Source organism: Lepisma saccharinum, chromosome 2 (assembly GCF_977018435.1).
Source record: "Lepisma saccharinum chromosome 2, izLepSacc3.1, whole genome shotgun sequence".
In the NCBI taxonomy this organism is placed as follows: Eukaryota; Metazoa; Arthropoda; class Insecta; order Zygentoma; family Lepismatidae; genus Lepisma; species Lepisma saccharinum.
The window spans coordinates 24,049,966-24,075,497 of NC_139230.1; the positions used below are offsets into that span (position 1 = coordinate 24,049,966).

Genomic DNA, 25,532 nt, shown 5'->3' on the forward strand with positions numbered 1-25,532 from the left:
AAGTCATGAGGGACAATCATGAACAGAGAACTCTGGACTCCTGATTTTGCAGTGCCCTGGGAAGAAATTATTTGTATTTTTTTTAACGTTGCTCTTCCATCACTTTACCTAATTTCTACCATGACTATGAACGTCGATTCAACTAAACGGGTGAAGGGTGGATACAAGAGAAACAATCATGCACAGTCCAGAGCTCGAACCTGGATCCTTCAGTAATGACATCGTGAGATGGAGGAATTAGGGATATCAAGCAATGCAATTTCTTTTTTTCAAAGAACATTAATCATATACAAAGATGGTGTTTCAAAAATCCAATTGAAAAATACCACTGAGGAAAAATGCAGTTTGCTTTACTGATACCCACGTATCCGAATGGTTAGTGCTTTTCTCTTGTCTTTGTTGTTACCGGCCCCCATAGCGGAGTTGTTAGCACATCACGCTGTGATGCCAGGAGTCCCGGGTTCGAATCCTGGCTTGGGCATGGATGCTTGTGATGCCTATTCATCAATTTCATCATATCATCACTCATCCTCATTTTCGCAAATTAGCCAGAAGTAGCACAAAAAGCAAAGTAAAATAAATCAAATCAAATCAAATTGTCTTTGTTGTCGGCAGATGTCTGTGGGGGAGTGGTTATCACGGCATGCTACAACAGTACGGGTTCCAGGTTTGAACCCCAAACTGGGCATGGGTGTTCTTTGTGTGTGTCCCTTCATCAATTTTATTGTATCATCATCGTAATTAATCAAATGTGGCAAAAGCAATGCTAAGTAACAAAAATCAAATCAAATCCTTGATTGATTGGGTTTATTTTACTTCGCTTTTCTGCCACTTTTGGCTAAACACTAAGATGATATGATAAAATTGATGAAGGGACACACATAAAGAACACCCATGGACAGGCTGGGATTCGAACCCAGGATTTCTGGCGTAGTAGTCAAATCAAATCTTTTTTTTATTTTTGAAATAGGAGTTTCATGTACCTTTTTTAGTAGTCATTTCTCAATTTGCAATCTTTTCCGCCTTTGATGGCTACCCCAAGTGTTGACATCACCGCACGTCACTGTAGGAAAGAATACCCATTTTCCCATCCTGCTTATTTCATAATAATCTATTAAATGGCTTCTTGAACGCAGGCAGTACTGCATTATTATCAACTCACCAATTTTTTACACACATCCAATTTTTATGCTTAAAACCTGGGAGAATTTGAGTTTTATTTGTGGGACAAATTCATTTGAAATAGAGCCCTTCTTAGAGTAGCCTAAAAATTTATTTTTTTAAACCAATCAATGCATATTAACTAAAAATATGTAAATGCACTAGAAACGATTCTTCCTTGTAAAGTTTAGGTGTATGAAAACATAGGATTGGCCAAGCATCGTTACTCTTTTATATTTGTTTTGTAACTTTCATGTTGCAGTTAAGGCTGTTTGGTAAATCAAAAAATAAAGAATTACTTTTATTTTGTTATAAATACTTGTACCTAAGAGAAGGTTTTAATATAGAAGTTCACTTTAAAACACTTTTTTTAAAAAAATGATTTGCATGTTAACTAAGTGATTCCTACAAATGTGCACTTTCTCAGGAAGAAACTTTACATTTCAGCTCATTGTTCAACTTAAGAAAAGGGAATTAGCAAAGGTTGATTCCATCCTTCTCCAGAAATATACTCATTTCAAAGCCGTGGAAGATAAATTTCATCATTATGAGAAAACTTTTGACGATCATGTCCAGGAAAATAGCAGATTAGCAACAGAGGCTCTGAAAAGGTATAATATTTGAAATTTCCACATTTTATTTTGGTAATCTTTGTTTTTCTCTCACTTTATGTATGTGTGTGTACATGTAAGTAAGAGTTTTAACAGTTGGAAGTCATTTTAAATAGAATAAATAATAACAGATTATTTTCATATTTTACATTTGTTTGTTAGTTACCTAATGGATTCTTTCAAATCTTCATTTAGAAAACTATTCACATGAAAACAAAATGTAGGACTACTGGTTGTAAAAGTGAGCATGTGCTCCACCAGTGTGTGAATTTTGAATTTGAATTTAAAATTGTGGGTGCGTCAGCACTTAGGCTATTTTGCACCCGTCACATTATACAGGGGCCAGCCCCTTATCATTACAAATGACAACTCTAACGTTGCATAACTAAAAATCTTAAAATCTTGTGACTTCTGTTAAAAGCTGAGGCTCTAAACGGGCACTCAGCACAGGACAACACACACAAAATTATACTGGCCATAGTGCCAGTCGCCAGAGCCTTGTTAGTCTACAGTCCAGGGTGTACTATGTAGAAGTGAGGTTGAGTTTTGGGCCCCTACGTGGAAGGTACCCCTTACACCCCCCACCAGTGTGTGAGCGAGCAAGCATGAGTGTGTGTGTAAGTGACTGTAAATGTAAAATGCTGAAGAATATTGATGGAGGCATAGTTGATAACTTGAGGGGGGGGGCATTGGTGCAGGAACGTTTTTCATTTGGGGGGGTACAAAATTCAGCCTCCCATATATATATACACACAGAGACGTACATATATACACTACACATATACTACTTCAAAAGTAGTACCTATAGGTATGTGAAGGCATCGGAAATATTCCATTTTAGAACAGCACACGAATTTCGTGTTTTTTTATTAAAAATTGGCATAAATAATTTTTATTTCTTTGTTTTCCTTAGTATTTATGGTCATTTTAAAAACAGATTTTAACCAGATAACAATTCCGAAAAATATAAAGCTGTGGACCTTGTTCATGGGCTCATTTTGAATTTAACGAAACGGAATATCAGGAGTTCGAAATGTGAAAATTGCGAACAAAGATACAGCTATTGATTTTTAATGCAGGGTGAGATTAGAGGGGGTGATTAGGATTCCCCTTTCTCCTCTATCTTCAGCTATCCCAACCAGGAATAATTGTCTCTCACCAACTGGATATAGAAACCACATTATTGAAGATATCATACTTACAGAGGCCACATCAGTTCAGTTCATTTTAATTTTAAAGTCCCATAGCTAAGCATAAAAATATCTTTAAACAATTTATGGCAGATGTCTACCACATCCAATGCCTTTTAGAAGCCATGTATTCGGTATTTCCTCAGACATCTATAGGGTGTTGTATTTTTTAAAAGAAATATTGAGTTTAGATGGTTCCCAATCAACTCGTAAGGGGTCTAAGTTTGGAATGTTTGTAAAACATTTGACAAAGCATTTATTTGTAACATAATTATTTGTACCTAATGACGTTCTTCAAGCACTGAAAATACTATCATTATATATACAAAACTGAAATCCTTCAGATCTCAGAGCAAGCAAAGAAATGCCAAACGCTCGAAAGTTGTTTTATTTCTCTTTTCAATCTTCAGTGGATAATATGAAAAGCTGGCCAAGGTTTCTTTTCGTATTTAGTAGTATTAAATGCATATACATGCTTGTTTTAAGGTGACTTGTCAATTCCTCATTTACGTGAAAAGGTGAACTTGAATGTAAGCAAAAGCATGTGCGCGTCACAGTTAAATATTTTCTCATCTACAAAGAAAGTCCAAAACACATTCCCACCTCACCAGGCACCGTCGCGGAGTGATTAACATAGCGTTCTACGATGCCAGAGGTCCCTGGTTCGAATCCCAGCCTGGGCATGGGTGTTATTTGTGAGTGTCCCTTCATCAATTTAATCATACCATCACTCATCCTCATCTTCGCGATTAGCCAGAAGTGGCTGAAATTTGAAATAAAATAAACCAAATCACTCAATCAAACATTCCCATCTTACTCAAAGACTTTGTGAATTCAATCAAAAATCTACCAATATCTACCAACCGAATGTGAAATGTCATAAACCTAACCTCAACTGATTAGAAAAATAATTTAGAAGTTTTAAACATACTTTTACTTTCCTTATACCCCCAGGGCATTGCTTTCATGCAGAAAAATTTACAAGAAATTGAATGAAGTCTAGTCTAGATAACACAGTGGCCTTGACAAGCCAACTGGCAAACCACAGGACCTGCAGTGAGCCTCATTTATTCCATGCATTCATTTGACTAATGAAATTTTCTTCCATTTTGACTTTAGTGTTTAACTTCAAATGGCGTTGTGTTTGTGTTGCATTCGATATCAAAATTAGATTTTAAGCGATTAATGTCCAATTCTAGGTACTATATCTAATACTTAGGTAAAAGTAAGTTCTCCTCCTCTGATAAAATCACAAATTGCACCCTGTTCTAATGTCTAGGAAAGGGGAACCTTTCATTGGACCTAGGAATGACATCGAGATGAGATGAGTCGAGAATTGTCACAGCCTCATCTCCTCTCCTGTGTGGTGAGATTGAGTTTGTTTGAGTTAATGTATTAAGTCCACTTTATGCACAGTTAGGCTAATCGGGATCCGAACCACTGTGCCACGTGCCTCCACCGGGTATCGAACCTGGGACCCCTTGATTACAAGGCGACGACGCTACCACTGCGCCATCGGGGAGGCCCTCCGGTGTGCTGAAGTCCTTCTCGTTCTTGTTTGTGCTTTTCTTTTGTTTCGGTGTCCACTCAGAAGTTGTTAAAACTTATTCTATGTACTTTATATCCACTTCATGGGCTAATCGGAACTGAATCTGCAGTTTAAAGTGGAATCCAAAGCTCAGTGCATATTGGACCCTTCAATTACAAGGCAAGATATCTCGTCCTGACCCACGAAATGTTTCGTATAAGCAACACGTACATTGTGTCACCACTCAAAGTTTTACAATGTATATGTCATTAAAGCAAAACTTTTCTTAATAACGTTTTTCTGTTTTTATATCTTGTTTCGATGCTGTGAACCGTCGAAATACGGAATTATATTATAAATAGATTAAACCGGGCAGCACAGGCTTGCAATTATTACTAATGCATTAACTTTGCAATTACAGTAAACAAAATACACGACATTTTGAAAAAAAGAAGTCAATACATTTAAACGCTTGGTATGTCTGATAAGACACACAGTAATTTAAATTTATTTTTACCAATTTCTTCAAATATGATACCAGAGTTTCGAACAAGATCATTTCGGACATCAAGTATCGCCTCGCTTTGATTTTGCAGAGATTTATTTCAGTCTCGTTTCAAAATTTGAGAGGAAACACAGACTTTTCTTGTCTCAGTATCATCTCTATGTTCAAAAATCTCTTAATATATAGGTTTAAGTATAGTTTTCCTTCTAACAAAGTTATGAAGTACAGGAGTACATTGTATCCCCCAGTGTCTCGTCTCATTTGTGTAAGTATTTCGTTTCGGAAAATTCCATTTGAAAAATTCAAAAGAAAAGGTCAGTCAAATACTCTTCTGATAAAGATTTATATATTATCTATGAATCGACGCGACCACTTATTTAGAAAAGTGTATCCCCCCCCCCCCTTACACAAAGGAGCATTCATCTGGAGCGTGATTTTCTGAGAGTAAACTTTATCTGATTCCATCATTTCACAGAAATTTTACACAATTTTCATCCCCTTAAAGAGGTTTCCAAGAACACAGGTCAATGAACTAACTACATAGTAGCAAGCACAATGTAGCAGAATAAGTTTACAATGGTTTGAATTTCTGTGGTAGCTAAGTAAGATAAATTAGATAATGCTTGTAAGTTATAAACACTATACCTAAACCTTTTTTATTGAGCGAATTGAAAATATGTTCATTTAACAGTAGCACCTTGCATCTGTTAAATTATCTAAGGGGGGTACAGGGGGTACAAAGGGATTTTCAGATTTAGGGGGTACAGTACTCCCCTTCAAAAATTTGAGGGGTACAATGTACCCCTGTACCCCCCATTCCTGCACCACTGGGAGGGGGCTGCATTCATAATTGTAAGCTGTGCTTCCTGGGTTATTAATGATACATAGGTAATATCAAATCTGAACTCAAGTGGCAATTTCTATCACAATGATAGGGCCTCCCAGATGATAACGTCCTCACCTTGTAATCAAGGTATTCTGGGTTTGATACACAGTGGACCAATAGTGATACAATAGCAGTTTGGACCCACTTTGAATTGTAGATCCAGTCCCGATTAGCCTGTCCATGCATAAAGTGGATTTAAAGCAAAAAACTAAACTGTAACAGTGATAGAATTGTAGGCCTTTTCTATTCATACCATCGAGTTTCCACAACAAGTATTGTATTGCTCACACTGATTGTGATTGAAATGGCTTACATATTTGAATGTGGCTGGTGACAGTATCGAGGGAACATCAAGGTAATGATATGGTTAAATTCCATGCACTATTGTTGTGGTGGCAGAATATTAAGTGCCATCTGTACATATCTCCTCAATAGATACTATGTGAAAAAATGTCAATGTCTTCCACATACTCTGAAAGTTTCTAGTTTTGACAGAGTGTACCTGACACAACATACCAATATTTTCACTCTCTTAATGGTCATTTTTTGGAACATGCCTCTACTTTTCGATAGGTTTCACCACATCATGACAGGGAAAAATCTTCCCCACTTTTAACTTAACCTGATTTTTTGTCCTTTGAAATTGAAATCTTGTCCAGCCTACTGATGAAGCCACATGATGTGGCGAAAGCTAGATGAAAGTGGAGTTTTGGGCCAGAAGTGACCATTACTGTTGTTTTTTGTTTGTTTAGAATCACCTTGTACATGAGCACATTTATAAGTACATTAAACACTATTCATAAATATCATATTTTGGCACAAGTATTAATTTTTTTTTTATTTCAGTGCAGAAAATGAAAAATGCATCACAGCACAAAAAAGCAAAACTATTGAGAAATTGAATTGGACAATTAAAGCCCTGGTATACACCATAGACAAAGCTGAGACCACGTTTAGAACTCTGAAATTGTATCAGAAGTTTCTATTTCTGATTAGTCCAATGGAATGGAGAAAAAATTATGACTATATTAATAGAGATGCAACAGATACAGGATATATCCATCATGAGTACACCTCAGTTATTGATCCATATCTTCAGGAGGAGGAGCAACGAAAGGATGTGCTGGACAATTTAGACTTTCTGAAGAAGTATGAAAATGACACACCACAACCTGGTATGTGATTATAATACAAGATCTTATTGTGCAAGAAATTATATTTCCATACTTAATATCGGAGTAATGAAAGATTGTCTTCCTGCTGTTAGTACAGCACATTTCTTTCCAAAATTTCTATCCGTATATATAAAATTTAATTTATAAAATAGTTACACTAAAATGTATAATTTTCCTATTTGTTAAAATTTACAGAGATAAAAAAGAAAAGAAATATGCATAGAACTACAATAAAACTGCAAGAAAAAATGTTTTATGAACATTGTATTGACATTTTCAGGTGAGAATGCATGTACGTAGTTTGAGGCAAGAGGATGTAAAAGTTAAAGGTAAAACTGCAGACAAGATATGCTTTCATTTTATCTCACCTCACCTGAAGATTTGGGTGTGATATTGATGAAATGTTGTTTTCATTTTTATATTTTATTGTTGTGCCGTTTGTTTTCAAATCTTTAACACATAGTTTGATAATTCTGTAACACATGGTCTAAAATTTTTGCATGAATGCTAAGTGGCTAAAAATAATTTCAAAGTATATTTTATGAATTTAAATACTGTAACACACAAGAGGAAATGCATTTAGATGATTGAAAATTTGTTTATTTACTGATTTTTTTTACAACCTTCATTACAGGACATAGAAAACATGAATATACAAAATAGTTAGTATATCATTATTACCTCATAAAAACAAAAACAAAAATAAAAAAAACACATTGTTTAGTACATTGCTATCTGCCTCTTTGAGTACTTAAACATAAACAAAACTATTCTGCATGTTTCTAAGTTGCATTGTCATCTTCCATGAATTCTACAAGACTGTAGAGAGCTTTCTCCGTCAAGTATATGTGATATGTACCTAGCAGTGGCAGCCGATGTTGTCATTAGTGCAAAAATTAAATATTTATACTTCCTCTATCTTACTGAATCCCGTTGCACTGTGTAGAGGTTTCAAATTCACTTGGCGTGCGACAAGAGGCAAACTGATATATAAAGCCGCTTCCCCCTCGGGGACTGCCAGTACATCTTCATGTTAACACTAATGTAAGCACTGCTTCCACTTCCCTCCTTGCTATGCCCTTGTAATGCTAAAAAGTGGGTGCAGTCCAATGTACATTGGCACTGCGAAGTGGTAGAAATTGAAACCTCTCACACTATGATGGCAGACACTGCACATAAACATTTGATTACTGAGAGAAACAGTGGCCGGCCATGTAACAAGTCCGTTTCACTTGTCAGTAAGTGCGTGATTGTTTAAGTTTTCGAATCGATTCAAAGAGTTATTTGTTTTCTGGCAGTAAGTTATATAATCTGGTGTTCTGAATGGTAGATCATACAAGTAAAAATGAATAATTCACTGAAAGTTTGCCACATGGATTTCATCTTCAAATAGTTTTGGATTTTTTTATTATTATTTTTTATTTATCAATGCAGCCCTCCTAACAATAAGTAGCATGAGCTGCCACTGGTACCTAGTAAATATGCAGTCCACACTATGTAGGTGGCTGCTGCTGATGGAAGTATGAATGACAATGTTAATGACCTCCAGCTAGTGACAGGGCACTACTTTTCTCCCAAAAGAATAACAGTTACATAAACATTCATTTCTCTGCCTTACCACTGATATTAAGAAAGTAGATGACAATAGTATGTTGATTTGGTGCTTAGCTCTCTTAGAGCTATTGAAGGAGAAAAGGTTGCACACTTTGATTAATTTGGTTTATTTTACTTTGGTTTTATGCCACTTTTGGCTAATTTACAAACATGAGGATAAATGATGATATGATGAAATTGATAAAAGGACTTTCACAAAGAACACCCATGGCCAGGTTGAGTGTTGTATGCAGGACTGCTGGTGCCGTAGCATGCTTTGCTAATCACAAGGGGATGGATTTATATGTAAATACATATTTATGTATGAAGCTGAAATCAGTTATATTTTGTATTATCTTTGCACATCATGGCATGCAGACTGGAAATATTCAGTTCATATTTTCCATATTTGTACATGTATTAGGTTTTGGCTCATATTTTACATATTTTAGTTATTTTTACATATAATTTCTGTATTTCAGAACGTTTCTCAACATATACTCCATATTCGTGCATTAATACATGTCTCCGTGTGACCGAAAGAGTTGGGTGAATTTCTTGTGAATAACTGACCACTGGTGTATAGTCTGGGTCATCTAGGTAATCAGAGATGATCCGGCCATAATTTTAAAAAATATATATATTTTTTTATTTCTTCACAATATTCTTCTGAACCAATCTTTGATTCATACATTTCTTTGCTTCCAGTGCGCAAATGTTTTCAACCATGCCACTGAATGTCTGAGAGGCTTTCTCTAGCTGGTGGAATCTTGGCAAGGTGAGATTCTACTGACTCCCTTTAAATCCCTTGGCAGGGAGGGAGGGGAGAGGAGAAGGAAACACTGCTTCCCACACACAGTGATTCCATGGCCAGGGTAACCTCCTTCTGGAGAGAGTCCACCAATCATACTCTCCACCCGAGAGCCTTTGTCATTCCCCCAGCTGGCACCCTCTTCTGCCATTCTTCTCAGATGGCTTTGTATTGTAGGAGCTGTGTTTACGACAGGGAAATTTCTCAGGAACGAGAATTCTAGGTTCACAAATTACGTACTGAAAAGGGAAGTAGGGAAAATACATCTGAAAGTGCACGAGAAACAGGGAAATCTGAATAACATTTGTAAACCAATTCCATGTTAATTATCATTTTACATTTGCTTCTGTTTTCCTCATCTCTGCTATGTGAACAGAATTAGTTAAAGGAAAAAAGCTTAAATATTGAAGATGAAGATAATTAAATAAATTAAAATTTACAATAAAAATTCAAGAAATTACACCAACTTCCTTGGCAAAGTGCTTAGCACAGCTCCTTATGATGTCAGAGGTCCAGGGTTCGAATACCTGCCTGGGCATGGGTGTTCTTTGTAAATGTCCCTTCATCAACTTCATCATATCATCACTCATTGCAATTAGCCAAAAGTGGCAAAAAAGCGACATAAAATAACCTAACTCAATCAATCAAACAGCATGAATTATTTCACTAGCACATTCCTTTCATATTCTATGTTACAGGTTGTTTTTTATATACTTTTATACTTTCTTGTTTTATTATTTGAAATTCTAAACGTAGATTAACTGCAATCACAACAATTAATCGATAGTGGTTGCAACAATAAGGTAAAATGTTCCACACATATATTCATAAATCCTGTGTGGATGCTGAGGTAAATTTGCAGGGAGACTACAGGAGTGGGTGGATGAATCAAGGGTCGGAGATTACCCACTCATTAAAACCAGCATACGCCACTGTAACTGACAAAATGTGAAGCAACATTAAACAAACAGAAGTTTACAACCTTTTCAATTCCCTGCAATTGCGTTAATTACAAGTTTTCTGTCATCTGAAACAATAATGCCCCCCCCCCTCTCTCCGCAATTGTACACCTCCCAACTGTTTGCTTTTGCTATTCTAAAACGTTTGAAATTCCTGTTTATTTACAATTGTTGTCAACAATAGAGAATGAGTGCTCAAGTATTGGCTCCTGGTTGTTACAAACGTTATTTTGTCAACGTTCGAAGAGAGTTTCAAGTCGAACAGCCCATTTCTAACCCCACCCTTGCTAATAGTTGCATACCTGATAGGAGCAGCAACAATTTTGGTGGCACACATATGGAATTCGCTTCTGGTTTCTCTTCAAGACAGCCGCAGTAATAGTTACAATGCAAAGACAGTATTTTATGTAGCTCCTGTAGTGTCTTGTATTATTAAAAAGGTACTTTTTTTATTTTCTTACAATTTTATGTCCATATGTAACTCAATACTTCGGTAAAAGTAACTAAATATGTATTTACATATTTAGCACATTTTTACTACATATAAATCCGTTCCCTGCTAATCACACTGCCATGGAGGCCAGAAACACACTTCTTTGAGCCTATTGATGCTGACAAAAGCATTACTCATGAAATATATTAGACATTAACTTCCAGTCGTGTATGACCTACAGCTCTCCAGAACATAAAAACATCACATTTACTCAGTGACGTGCAGTGACGTCGACACTTGGGTAGCAATGAGTGGCGTGCCCAACGGATCATAATCCCCCCTTCTTTTAGGGCCCAGTATTCCTAAAAGAAGAACGTCAAATACAGGAAAAATTGCAAGGTTAGGAATGACTACAAAAAATTGTACACATAACTTCCACCCACTTTCGAAAATCAAAAACGATTTGATTTGACTACTGAGCCAGAGATGCCGGGTTTGAATCTCGGCTTGGCAATGGGTGATCTTTGTGTGTGTGCCCCTTTATCAATTTTATCGTATCGTCTTCGCGATTAGCCAAATATGGTGGAAAGCGAAGTAAAATAAACCAAATCAAACAATCAATCAATGAATGATTTGATTTGATTCGCTTTTTTGATACATTTGGTTAATCGCAAAGATGATACGACAAAATTAATGAAGGGACAAACACAAAGAACACCCATGTCCAGGTAAGGGTTCGAACCCGGAACTTCTGGTGTTGTAGCGTGCTGCGGTAACCACTCCCCCACGGTTGGTTGATTTGACGTTTTAAGTCCATTTTATACACAGAAAGGCTAATCGGAACTAGACCTACAGTTTAATGTGGGATCCGAACCACTATATGCCTCCATCGGGTACAGATCCGGGACCACTTGCACTCCCCCACGGAGGTCGGCCGACAACAAACATGTGAGGAAGGAGCTAACCATTCGGATACGTGGGTATCGGTAAAGCAAACTGCATTTTTCCTGAGTAGTAATTTTCAATTGAATTTTTGAAATATCATCTTTATATATGATTAACGTTTTTTCAAAAATTTTGCATTGCTTGATTTCCCTAATTTCCCTATCTCACGATCTCGTTACTGAAGGATCCGGACTCGAGCCCTGGCCTTTGCGTGAGTGTTTCTTTGCAACCACTCTTCACCCGTTTAATTTATTCAATGTTCATTGTCATGATAGAAATTAGGTAAAGCGATGGAATAGAGAAGAAAATACAAATAATTTCCTCCCAGTGCATCTGCAGGGCACTGTGAAATCAGGAGCCTAGAATTCTCTGTTTATGATTGTCCCTCACGACTTTCCAAGCTCTTAGATACTTATTCCGATTAAATCTATACAGCTAGAAAAAGCGATGGGTAACAAAACACACCTTTAAACAAACCTTTTTTCTACTTTCTTCAATGATATTCATTTGGCTTTTTGAGTTCTGGGATACATTTTTCATTTCTCATTTTTTCATTATTCACTGCAGGCAGAGTACAACACATAAGGACAAGAATGCTGGCTCGTCACGAATTCCGGCCTGAATTATTCTTTGTGATTGTGAGGTCCGTTCATCATATCATCACTCATCCTCATTTTCGCGATAACCAAATGTGGCAGAAAAGCGAAGTAAAATAAACCAAACCAACAACAAGAATTAGAACGCACGTTCACTTGCCCAAATAAATACATCCGTATTTATGATTGTTTAGCTTATCCATTTTTTTATTGGAGGCCAAGAGATGAGTATATTTAAATAAAACACTACTAAAATGAGAGCAAGAGAGAGCGTGAGCAAATATTTGTTATTTAATCATTATATATTCCATATTTAAAAAAAAACATAAAATTTTTATCTGCACATAAGACTTTCCAATTGCATAAATAATAAAAGTACATCCCATATTATACATACATATTGTATGTAGTGTAAATACAGAGATCATAAGTACTGCAGAAAAATGTATCATTAGTTCTTTAGAGGATTTACAAAGGAAGCGAAGGGAATCCGATCCCCTATCTGTCCTTTAGGAGATAGACTGGAGGACCTGAAAGCACGGGCTTTCAACCATTGGAGCGGGAGCAAAGGGGCAAGAGAGGTAGAGGCAGAAATCTTCCCTTTCCCTTCGAAAACCCGTTTCTACCTGGAACTGTGAGGCGGAGAAAGAGCGAGCTAGGCCGCTGAATGCACCAAGGGACAAGAAGCGCGTGAAAAAAAGTGTTGCATATGAACTGTGGCTTCAAGAAAACAATATATATTGTGATTTGAAAATAATTAAGAGATTTGAGATTGATTGATCTATCTCTGCTAGACTAGCTACTCCTCAGTGCACGTCACTGCATTTACTGTGTGTTCAATATTGATGGTATAAGAAACATATCCAAGTTCAGCACTATATCATGTCATTACACTACTGTGACTTGGAGTGTTCAGTGATGTCAGTTTCCCTGTACATATTGTTGTTTAACAACAAAGTTTCTTCTCTTTTACAGCAGCCTGCAAGACAAGGCAAAAAATACTTTATATGCATTTATATGTGCCCGGTGGAGGCACAAGTGGTTCGGATCCCACTTTAAACTGTAGGTCCAGTCCCGATTAGCCTTACTGTGCATAAAGTGGACTTAAAACAACAAATCAATCAATCAATCAAATCTATGTGATCAAAAGTATCCGGACACACTGCAATACGTGTGTTTATCATAAAGGGCGACACAGTGCTGCCATCTACCGGATGGAATGCATAGTCAGCAAACTCAGTAGTCTGCAGACAGTGTGAGACAGCAGTATGGGATGGTCTGAGGAACTCAATGACTTTCAACGTGATCAGTTGGTTGGGTGCCACTTGTGTAGGAAGTCTGTGTGAGATTTCCACCCTCCTAAACATCCCTCTGTCCACTGTTTCCGATGTTATAGTGAAGGGATGTGTACAACCCAAAAGCATGCAGGCCAACCTCCCATGTTGACCTCCAGAGACCATCGAGTGTTGAAGTGGGTCGTAGAGCATTATCGTCAATCATCCATCGCCACCATCACACATGAATTTCGAACTGCATCAGGATCTACTCCAAGCCTCATTACTGTTTGGCGCAAAGTGCGGCAACTTGGTTTCCATGGCCGATAAGCTGCCCATAAGTCGAACATCACACAGAAAAATGCCAAATGCCCCCTCGTGTGGTGCAAGGAGCATCGAAACTGGACCATAGAACAGTGGAAAACCTTTGTGTGGTGTGATGAATCACAGTACACAATGTGGCGATCTGATGGTAGGGTGTGGGTGTGGCCTGGTGAACGACATTTAACAGCCTGTACAGTGCCGACAGTGAAATTCGGAGGTGGCGGGGTTACAGTGTGGTCATGTTTCTCCTGGAGGGGGCTTGACCCCCTTGTTGCTTTACATGGCAATGTCACGGCACAAGCTTACGTTGACATTTGAACAGCTTTCATGTTGCCTACCGTCGAAGACCAGTTCGGGGATGACCATTGTGTCTTTCAACACGACCGAGCACCCGTCCATACTGCAGGGCTTGTGGGGGAGTGGTTTGACGACAACAACATCCACTAATGGACTGGCTTGCACAGAGTCCTGATTTGAATCCCATGGAACATCTCTTGGATGTATTGGAATGCCGACTTCGTGCTAAACCACACCGATCCACATCAATACTTCTTCTCATTTTGGTGCTCTGCGAGGAATGGGCTGCCATTCCTCACGAAACCTTCCGGCACCTGATTGAAAGTATGCCTGTGAGAGTGAACGCTGTCATCAAGGCTATGGGTGGGCCAACACTGTATTGACTGCCAGTGTTCCCGATGGAGGGTTGCCCAAACTTGTACTTTATTTTCAGGTGGGTGTCCGGATACTTCTGATCACATAGAGTATATATGTGAAGCTCTTCTGTTCATAGCAAGCTCCATATATATTGTGTTAATGCAATTACACACATTTCATTTTTTCTGTGCCACATCTGTAAGAATATTCTTTATGCATTTTTCTTTTCCAGAGTTATATTTTACGGAACCAATTCAATTATTGCAGATATTTAGCCATGTAGACATGTGGAATGTTTCTTTGCATGCCCATGTCAAGGAATCTGAGATAATGTTAAGTAAGGTGGAAAAATGCACAACAATTCTTCAGGTAAAATTTTAATTTTCACTTATTTTTTAATAAATTGTTATTCCATTGTATCTTTCTTTGAATACTTCCATTTTGAATGCTAACAGAATATAATACAGCAGTGTCACAAGCCTTCATGGCAGAGTGGTCAACATAATATGCTATGAAGCCAGAGATGTCAGGTTTGAACCCTGGGTAAGGCATGGATATAATTATCTTTGTCCCATCATCCATTTCATTATCAATATTTTTACTGCCTCCACAGTGGCATATGGTTGGAGGGGCGAGCGTTACCATTCCCAGATGACCTATGGCGAACTGGGCATAATTTGGTAGAGCACCATGTGCCCATCATGGTAAAACAAGTTCCGAATCTCTGCATTTATTTTCAAGCAAGTTATTCGATATTTTTACTGCCTCCACAGTGGCGTATGGTCAAAGGGAGGGAGAGGTCATTAGTTCATCATTCATCTTCATCATCACTAACTCAAAAGCAACATAAAATAACCAAAATAGAGAAAGAAAGAATATAGCAATGCTGCGCTTATTTAATACAGTTTCATAATCAACTTATTCATTGGACATCTATTATAAGCTAAGTTTTACAACTAACCTAAAGTAGATAAGAGACATTAGCAGTAGAATTATGGAAGTAGTATATTTGACAATTTCAGCATGTTTTTAGTCATTACACTCATTACCCCCCACAAAAAAATTATCTGGATACTTCATATTAAGTGACATTTTCTGAAGTGTTGTTGTTGTTACTGTGTTAGTTTCTTTTGACTGCCAGCATTATTTAATAAAGACTAAGTTAAATTTTTTACATATTTTCCTTTAGAAATAAAATTATGTGACTGTCATTTATTTTCTTAATTTTTTTGCACTAATATTAATTTAAAGTTATAGTTAACATCTGTCATATGCTTAAGTAAATGTAATTTGCATATCTCTTTGTTCATCTTGCCTTGCAAAGAATAGAAAAATAAAAGTTAACTGTTAATGCACAACATGTTGGAAAAGGTGTTTCAGAAAGAATGAAATTTTACAACAAATATGCGGCTTTGTGGCTTTCCAAAATCATTGTCTGGATTTGATGAAAATATTACTGGATACTGTGTTATTAAAAAAGCTAACGTTGCTACTGCAGTCTAGTCAGAAACTGGCCAAGTTTTTGCATGTCTCTTATTCTTAATGTATAGCTGCATTAATGCCCCCCAGGAGGCAGTTTTTGCAAAATGGTAGCCAGTGGTGGATGGTTTCTTTAATTTGAACCTGCAGTTTTGTAATGGACTGAGGTAGGGATGGAACATAAACAGCATCCTTTATGCAACAGGTAAAAATCACAGGGTGAAGAGTCAGGGGAGCGAGGAGGCCAGGGTAGGAGATTCTGATAATGAGTATAACATCATCGTGTAGAGTTGTCTGAAGGTGCTTCCTCATGATACTTTGCACGAGCCGATGTAACGGACTTCGATTTACAAAATTCAAGGACACAAAATGCCTTTTCACTACCATTAACCACTTTTTCACAAAAATCTGCCTCCTGGCAAACAAGATGCCTTGAAATTTGCTGATTTCTCAGGCTGAGTCTTTGAAAGGTTGTAAGTAAATATGTATCTCCAGCTATTTTCTTGTTTTTATTTAGATAGGAACATGGATGTAATTGTCTTCCCATGTACTTTCAGGCCAACATAGAGGAAGATATGCAGGACTTAAAGCATGACATAATGAATGTTGAAAATCAAATTGCCTGGAGTGAGCTGAGAGCAAAAGAACTTGAGGAGTTATTTAGGTCAGTATTACTGCAATGGAATAATTTAGTATGGTATATTGCAAAAATGGATAACTTATAAATGTAATAGTAGTTATGTTTTCAGCAGTAATTTTTTCAGAGATCTACACACATTTATTTTTCCTCTAAATCAAAATACTACGTGTGCTATCTGTAGGGGGTTAAAGTAATAAATGGCATTAGTAACCATGAGCTGTATATAGGATAAAAATCCCCTTTTTTTAGGCCTTGTAGCATCAAAACATGCAGTGAAAATTTCTTGTTGTATGGCAACACTATGTGTATACTATTAACTTTATATTTTACTAATACACAGGTTCAATAATTCAGGGTTCCAACAACTCCTTATGTTTGTTATAGTACGTATTTCTGATTAACTGAGCAAGTTTTAGCAATTGTGCATTCTTGGGGAAAATTTGTAGTGTGGAAGGAAGTTGACAAAGTTTGAATATGATATAGGGACTTGAAAAATTCTGTAAATTTTATGAAAAGTTAAAAACATATTTTTAATTTATTTGGCATGTGTAGACATATGCTAAAGTGTAAAACAGGTTCCACTTTCTTTGCTTATACACAGATTTTGCCATACTTCTGTCAAGTCATTCATGCATAGCTATGTTCTGGTATGAAATTGAAACCATAAGCTTGTGCATCAAATAATCAACCTGCTCAGCTGATAAAGCAGCAGCATAGTTCCTTGATGATTCCGTTTTCAAAGAATGCACCTGTCTGAATGCCAAAATATATTTTGGCTATGTCCACAAAATGTCCGTAACTTCATTTCTCCTGAGATTTCAGCCAGTGTGTGGGACTGGTGGCAACCCACCATTGTGAGGAAATTGAATGAAATGAAATGAAGAATGAACAAAACCTACAACAATGACTGGGGGTTTGTCATGCTGACCACACATCACCTCATAACTAGTTGGATGATCGCCCACCTCTGCTGAGGCATGTGGGAGAGAGCCTGGCAGTTGGGAGGTAGGCTTTGGCCCTCAAGGGCTGTTGGACCATGGGTTAATAAAGAGATTGAGATTTAAAAAAAAACTTTTAGGGTGGATATTTACTACAGATTGAAGTAATACTAGAACTGAATTCATTAAGTATTATTTTGCAGGTTATATATATACACAGCAGATGACAAATTGCAAGAAGATAGTTTGTACAGAAAAGCTAAGAAGAGAATTCAAGAAATTTATGAAACTCTTATACCTCAAGATAAATCTGGAAAAAATATCATTCAAATGTTAAGTGCTATTGAATTGAAATTTCTAGAGTTGGCGAAGAATATTGAGTTTTACTCTGCAGATAAAATTCAAGAAGCTAAAAATGTGAGTACATATCTTAAGATTATAAATCAGTGCAAGTTTTTATTCAGTTGGTTTAAATAAATTACCATATTTACACTCCCATGATTACAGTACTCACACTCCTTTGGCAATTGCTTATTATATATTATACAAGCTTTTAAACCAGAATTTAAACACTATTAAAAGAACTTAAAAGACTGGTTTATGTATGCCACCAACCATTGTCAAACACCCTTCTGATGACCCAGTTTCCTCCCCAGTTGTACAATATGCAGGGAGGACAAGGGAGCTGAAGAAAAAGTGGACAGGTGGCTATTAGGAACATGTGGCTCAGCAGGGTCAGTTCCACCACTGCAAACAGTGTTACCAGGAGAAAACAGCTTGCTCTTTCCTGCTTTCTGTGCTGTGCTTGGTAGAGCAATGTTGCTACATGAAGGGAAATTTCCGTTGGTGTAGGGAAATCTAGGTCCAGTTTTAGGTAAAAAGGGATTATGAAAAATATGGACATTACCAGAAGATTTGAAGTTGTTGGGCTTCTGGTTTTGTTTTACTTGCATGCCTGCATATTGTGGCAATTTTCCCTGTCGAAAACATTATATTTGTATTTTGCCATTCAAATCCCCCAATTCAGGACGTTCCACCCCTGTTCGAGTTCGCTACATTTATATACACCTTCAAGTGTTGGTTAGAAAGTTTAACTAAGCAAACTCCAGATGGCAGCACCACCTACCCAGTGTATTGTGTTAGAGCCAATGGCTTGCACCCAAGAGTGTCTCGCAGCTTCGTGGCTGAAGCCTTGCATCGCCCTCCCCCCCGTGGAGTGCCCAACGAATGATGGCATAGTTTCGAATCGTCTACTGCATACTACACATGAATGACCAAGTGAGTGAGAACATGGACAAGATTTGTAGTTACGCCGAAACCACTGATAGATTTTTCTGCATGAAGCCAAGAGAGATGTTTTGTGCCCAAGTCTTCCTACCTCGTACAAATGGAGAAGCTATGAAAGAGAACTTTCCACAGTTTCTACAAGTGTTGTAGAAGGTTGCCCAAGATATTAATCCTTTGTTTAGCGTAAGACTACAGGGAACTTTTGTATTGTTTCCCTGGAATGGTAATTAAAGTCCACAGGTTCGAACATTCATTATTTTCTTGGAACGTTCTTAAATGAAAATTAGATTTTCAAATGTGCGTGTAGTGATGTGTATAAAACTTCATAACTTATGTAATGAACCTTTGAAGCTCAAATTACAATATTTAATGTGCTTGACAAATCTAAATAACTTGTCATGGTGATCCACGATCTGTACAGTGTTGCCACAATCTGAGGGCATAATTTCCCTTTCCAAGGGGCAAAATTTCCCTTTGTGCACTCAGTTTTTCCTTCACTTTAAAAATAATAGTAATAAATAATACATAATCTGTACTATTTTTGAGTTTGGTGTCTTAAAATTTCCATGGAATTTTGGTATTTTTCATCCCATTTCGTTCAAAATTTGGTTCGAATTTCCCTTCATGTGGCAACACTGGATCTGTATTGAAAGATGCGTTTTGCACAAAATTAATGAGACAAAAGGCAAACTCCTATTGAAAGTAATTGCTGCCTCCCATTTTCTCCACTTTTTGACTAAATGCAAAATTGAGATAACTATAATAAAATTGTAATGGAGCATCTAGTTTTGAGAGTTGGGTAACTAAAATTAACTGGGTTGTTTAATGTTGACATTATTAATTGTTGTGATTGAGAAACACGAATATCCAAAAGTGTACACAGTTAATAAATTATGAAGGCACTCGTTAAATGAACAATATTGCTGTTAAATGTACAAACTTTGAGAGTCATTTAAATTATTTATCAGAATCAACAACTACATGGATACCTTGATTGTTTCATGTTTATTCTTGTTGAAAACTACGTTGAGAAAATAAAAGGAACTCAGTTGAATCATACTTCAGGATTGTACTGTAATTTCACCTGCAACATTATTGCAAGATACGCTATGCATAAAATATGACTGGTGATCAGTGGCACAGGAATGGGTAAGCCCAAATTTTTGAAGGGGGTACTGTACCCCCTAAATCCGTAAATTCAATTGTACCCCCCTTAGATAATTTGACAGACGCAAGGTGCTACTGTTAAAAGAACCTATTTTCAATTAAAATATTTATATTGTTTAGAACTTAAAGCATTATCATTCGTACCACAGAAATTCAAACCATTGTAAACTTATTTTACTGCATTGTGCTTACTACTAGTTAGTTCATTGAACTGTCCCCTTGGAAACCTTTTTAAGGAGATGAAAAATGTTTAAAATGTGTGGAACGATGGAATCAGGTAACGTTTACTCTCAGAAAATCATGCTCCAGATGAATGCTCTTTTGCGTAAAGGGGTTAAAGAAGTGGTCGCGTCTATTCGAAGATAAGATACCAATCTTCATCAGAAGAGTATGGAATAGAATTTTTCGAAACTAAATACTTACACAAACTAGACGAGACACGATAGACCAACTTGGAGGGTACAATGTATGTCTGTAACTCACCTACCCATAATTTTCATAACTTTGTAAGAGGATGTTTGGAAAACTATTCTTAAACCTATATATTAAGAGATTTTTTGAAAATAGAGATGGTACTGAGACAAGAAAAAGTATCTGTTTCCTCTAAAATTTCGAGACGAGACTGAAATAACTCTGCAAAATCCAAGTGAGACAATACTTGATGTCCGAGACAATCTCGTTCAAAACTCTGGTATCGTATTTGAAGAAATTGCTAAAAATAAATTTAAATTACTATGCATCTTATCCAGACATACCAAGAGTATATTTTATTGATTTTTTCAAATAGGTCTTATATTTTGTTTACTGTAATTGCAAAGTTAATCCATTAGTGACAATTAGGAGCCTGTGATGCCTGGTTTCATCAATTCTGGATGAAATTCAGTATTTCGACGGTTCGCAGCATCGAAACAACATGTAAAGCAGAAAAACGTTAATAATAAAGGTTTTTGTTTTCATGACATATTGTACGTTGTGAAAATTTGAGTGGTGACACAATGTATGTGTTGCTTATACTAAATATTTTGCCTTGTAATCAAGGGATTCCATGCATAATGGTTTTCTTTAAACTTTAGATCCAGTCACGATTAGTCTATCTGAGCATAAAGTGAATCTAGAATAAATTTTAACAACTTCAGAGTGGAAACCGAAACAAAAATAAGCACAAACAAGAACAAGAAGGACCTCGCAATACAGGAGACGAGATGAGGCTGTGACAATTCTCGACTTGTCTCATTGCGATATCTTCCTAGGTGAAATGAAATGTTTCCTAGACATTAAAACAGGGTGCAATTTGTGATATTATCAGAGGGGAAGAACTTATTTTTACCTTGTATTAGGTATACTTAGAATTGGACTTTAATTGCTTAAAATCTAGTTTTGATATCGAATGTAACACACACCATTTTAAGTTGAACTCTAAAATCAAACTCTAAAAAAATTACATTAGTCATGATGAATGTACGAGATAAATGAGACTCACTGCAGGTTCTATACAGCTGTTCGTAAACTCCAGCCAAGTCAGATGAAGCCGGCTACATCTGTTCATAAACTCAGTCCAAGTACGGCTAGTTCAACCCACTTCTGGCTGAGCAACGTCACGGTGACGTATCTGGCTTACTTGGCTCATAAGATTTGACTGACTGCAATGAAAACTAGCAGAAAGCACGACGTCGCAGCTTTCAATGGCTGGCAATCATTTATTTGATGCCTTCGTAAGTCAGGAAGACACCTGAAGGAAAAGGTGTAGTTAATATTATCTTATAATTCTTTCCGTAGATGTATATATGGGGAAATTATACAAAAACTGGTATCTGAAGAGAAAAAAGTATAAAACAATGGAAAAAGTAGTTTTTGATCTGAACTGTAATGAAATAAATATTTTTAAAGCCATTTCATTTACTATAATTCAACGTTATTAGTTGGTGCACTAAACTAAATTTACCACCCAATAAAATACTACAAAATAATTATTTTTGGTGTGTAGGCATACAGTTGATTCGTTTTTTGCGGTTAGTTTTTGTGCCAATTTCTAAAACTTGTCAAAATATTCTATGAATTTATATTAATGTAGCCGAGCTTTATATAGAGGTGAGATTTAATGCCATTTACACATAATACTACTTCCAAAGAAAGTCAACTGCTTTTAAACATGCTCAAGAGTCAAGCAGACGATCCACCATGCCATAATCCACACTGTTCGTAAACTGCAGCATGGGACAGCTTCGCTAGTGACGTCGACATGATGTTTCGTGTGACGTCTGTGTAATCCACTCGTAAGACCTGGTCTGAGTTGGCTGGAGTTTACGAACAGCCATAATGATTTGCCGGTTAGCTTGTCAAGTGCACTGTCCAATTTCTTGCAAATTTTTCTGCATGAAAGCAATGCACTGGGGGTCTACGGAAAGGAAAAGTAGGTTTAAAAGTTTTAAAGGATTTCTTAAATCAGTTAAGGTGAGGTTTATGGCGTTGAACGTGCTTTCACATTCAGCTGGATTGGATTCACAAGGTCTTTGAGTGAGGTGGGAATGTTTGATTGATTTATTTTGGTTTATTCGACTTTGAATCCTCAATCCCCCCTTTAATCTCACACTGCTTTAAAATGAATATATATATATCTTTGTTTGCAATTTTCACATTTCGAACTCCTGATTTTCCGTTCTGTTAAATTCAAAATGAGTGCAGAATGAGGTCCAGAGTTGGAATTGTTATCTGGTCTTAAAATCTGTTTTTAAGTAACCATAAATTCTAAGCAAAGAAATAAAAATTATTTATGCAAATTTTGCATTAAAAAACAGGAAATTCGTGTGTAGTGTTCTAAAATGGAATATTTCCAGAGTGAGTGAGCGAGTGTGTGAGTGTGTGTGGGCGAGCGAGAGAGAGAGAGAGAGAGAGAGAGAGAGAGAGAGAGAGAGAGAGAGAGAGAGAGAGAGAGAGAGAGAGAGAGAGAGTGAGTGGGGGGAGGGGCTGGATTTTACCCCCCAAATGAAAAACGTTCTACTGAACCAAATATACCTAACAATGATAGGCCAAGCAACATGCAGTATGTACTGTATGTAAAATTCCCAGATAGTGAAGACTTTTAATTAGAGAGAACAACATACAATAATATTTTCCTAGCTTTACAATTAAGCAGGCTCTGAAGTAATTTTTTTTTAAAAAATGTTGCCTGAAATACCATTGTTTCAAAACAATAACATCGAATTGGAATGTTTCATAGCTTGAAAAAAGTTAGTTGTTTTTTATGGTATGCAACAATGACTCGAACTATAGTTCCTGAAGGCAAATCTGGAAAAAAAGGGGATGTGCACCACCTTCTTCTGGGAAATCACACCTCAGTGTGTACTCATGCTACAATACTAAGCACCCAATTTTTGTGTACCTATACACTATGTACATCTCTCTCAACACTACTTTTGTTTAAATTCACAATTTTTGGCTCTTACTACATTTTCAAACAACACTCAATCTCTCTTTTCATTGTTTTCTTGGCAAACTTCAGGTGTACTGCAAAATTAATTTTGATACAAAGTTCAAGTTTAAAAATTGAATTTATAAGGTGACAACTGTATTATATGCTGAATTCCAACAATCTTGTATATCTGACCACTTTTACTTTCCACCATGACCAACTACAATTTAAATAATATCACTACATTACACTTAACTGAAAACTGCATTCTAGACTTTGAAATGCCAAAAGGTTTTGCTGTACCTTGTCTTGCATTTATGATTGTATTAATAGTGTAAACAATGACATGAAAATACAGTGGAACCCTGATTTTATTGTTTCTACTAGGACTGCCATATTTTTCATTGCACAACAGATATTTTCATAGATACTGTTTCTCATAATTTTTATGTGCAACTCCAGGGATCCTAGGTTCAAATCCCAGCCTGGGCATGGCATTTCTTTGAGAGTGTCCCTTCATCAACTTAATCATATCACTGATCCTCATCCTCATCTTCATGATTAGCCAAAAGTGGCAGAAAAGCAAAGTAAAATAAACCAAATCAATCAATTCTTTCCTCCTCCAACCGGGCAGGATGATCTAAGGTCCCTGCATAAAGTGGCTCTTGGGCTCACCCAGCCTCAAATCAATGGGTACCTGGTGGGTAAAGGTGGCCAGAGTGTGGTGCTTATCACATCACCTCCAAAATGGCCAAGGTCGAGTCTGTGTGGGGCCATAAGTATGCCTTCATGGCACACACTATCGAATTTTAAAGCTCTTCTGTTTCTTCACTTTAGGACCTTCAAGCAGTGAAGAGGTTCACAATGCAGCAAGAAATCAAGAACACTAAAGAAGCCAGAAGGAAAGAAAGACTTGAGAAACATAAAGAAAGTGCTTTGGCAAAGCCCAAGAAAATGGTAAATATCTGTATCATGTTGCTCATTCTGTATAATAATGTATTACATTGAACAAGACTTTGTAATTTCAATAAATTGCTCCTGAACTCTGGTACACAAACTACTTAAAGTAAGCCTACCAGATGTCATTATTTAGTCAGGACATTTTTTCTCAATATTATTAGTAAAGTTTATCACCAAGAAAAATGTTTCATAAGAGAATGAGTGTGACCTTTTATTTTATTAGGGACTGTCATTTGTCACTATATTAATGTCAATAGAATATGATCGATGATATCCTTTGTCCTTACAAATGTTTACATGAAATACAATGAAATTCTTTTTTCCAGATGGGAAAGAAGCTTGTCTTTCGTTCCCAACCACCCAGAGATATTCCTGAAGTGGAAGAACCAGAGAAAGGATTATCGAAAGAAGAAGAACAGCATCTGTACTTTTTTGTAAGAGTATGACAAACAATAAAGACACATTTGGATGGAACTCTTACACTTGATATGATTCTGCATATTTTCTAGGTTAATTCACTTTGTCAATCCTCCTTTGAAACATGTGAAAATGCTTCAAGTACCTGTAACTCGCACATTAAATTAAGCCAACATGAGGGAATGGACAATGCTCCGTAGCAAAGTGTGGTGGGCTCGAGTCCTGAGCAGGGCATGGTGTTCTTTACGGGTGTTGAAAAGGGAGTTTGTTATTAAATTTTTAGGTTTAAAATTCTGGTTCAGCAATACAGGGACAGGGTTGTTAGCTCAAATGGTCCAGAATCCAGCCAAGGAGAATAAATGTTAGATACTTATAGTCCTTGGTCTTGTAAGACTGAAGAGCTGTGGAACACTAGAAGCACATATAAGTAAAGAAAAACTTTTTATGGAGACACCCGGTTGTTTACCTGATGTGCAATTGTCATCTGACAGCCAAAGATGGTGGTCCTCAACAAATGAATAGTGACTCCACACTCCAATATAAACAGGTCAAAGCTAGAATGTACATGATATTTTATGCAATGCTTACAC

The 25,532-nt window shown here is 36.8% G+C and overlaps 1 protein-coding gene across 1 annotated transcript in view; it reads left to right on the plus strand.

Moving 5' to 3' along the window:
* LOC145984379 (cilia- and flagella-associated protein 100-like) overlaps positions 1-24,983 on the plus strand; it is a 47,793-nt gene extending 22,810 nt beyond the window's left edge. The window contains exons 3-9 of the mRNA XM_083118040.1: positions 1,609-1,772; positions 6,728-7,056; positions 14,878-15,014; positions 16,682-16,788; positions 17,906-18,119; positions 24,403-24,522; positions 24,852-24,983. Coding sequence (XP_082974166.1) covers positions 1,609-1,772; positions 6,728-7,056; positions 14,878-15,014; positions 16,682-16,788; positions 17,906-18,119; positions 24,403-24,522; positions 24,852-24,971 — 1,191 coding nt within the window. The 3' untranslated portion in view covers positions 24,972-24,983. The remainder of the gene's footprint in view (positions 1-1,608; positions 1,773-6,727; positions 7,057-14,877; positions 15,015-16,681; positions 16,789-17,905; positions 18,120-24,402; positions 24,523-24,851) is intronic.
* Positions 24,984-25,532: the final 549 nt, after the last annotated feature.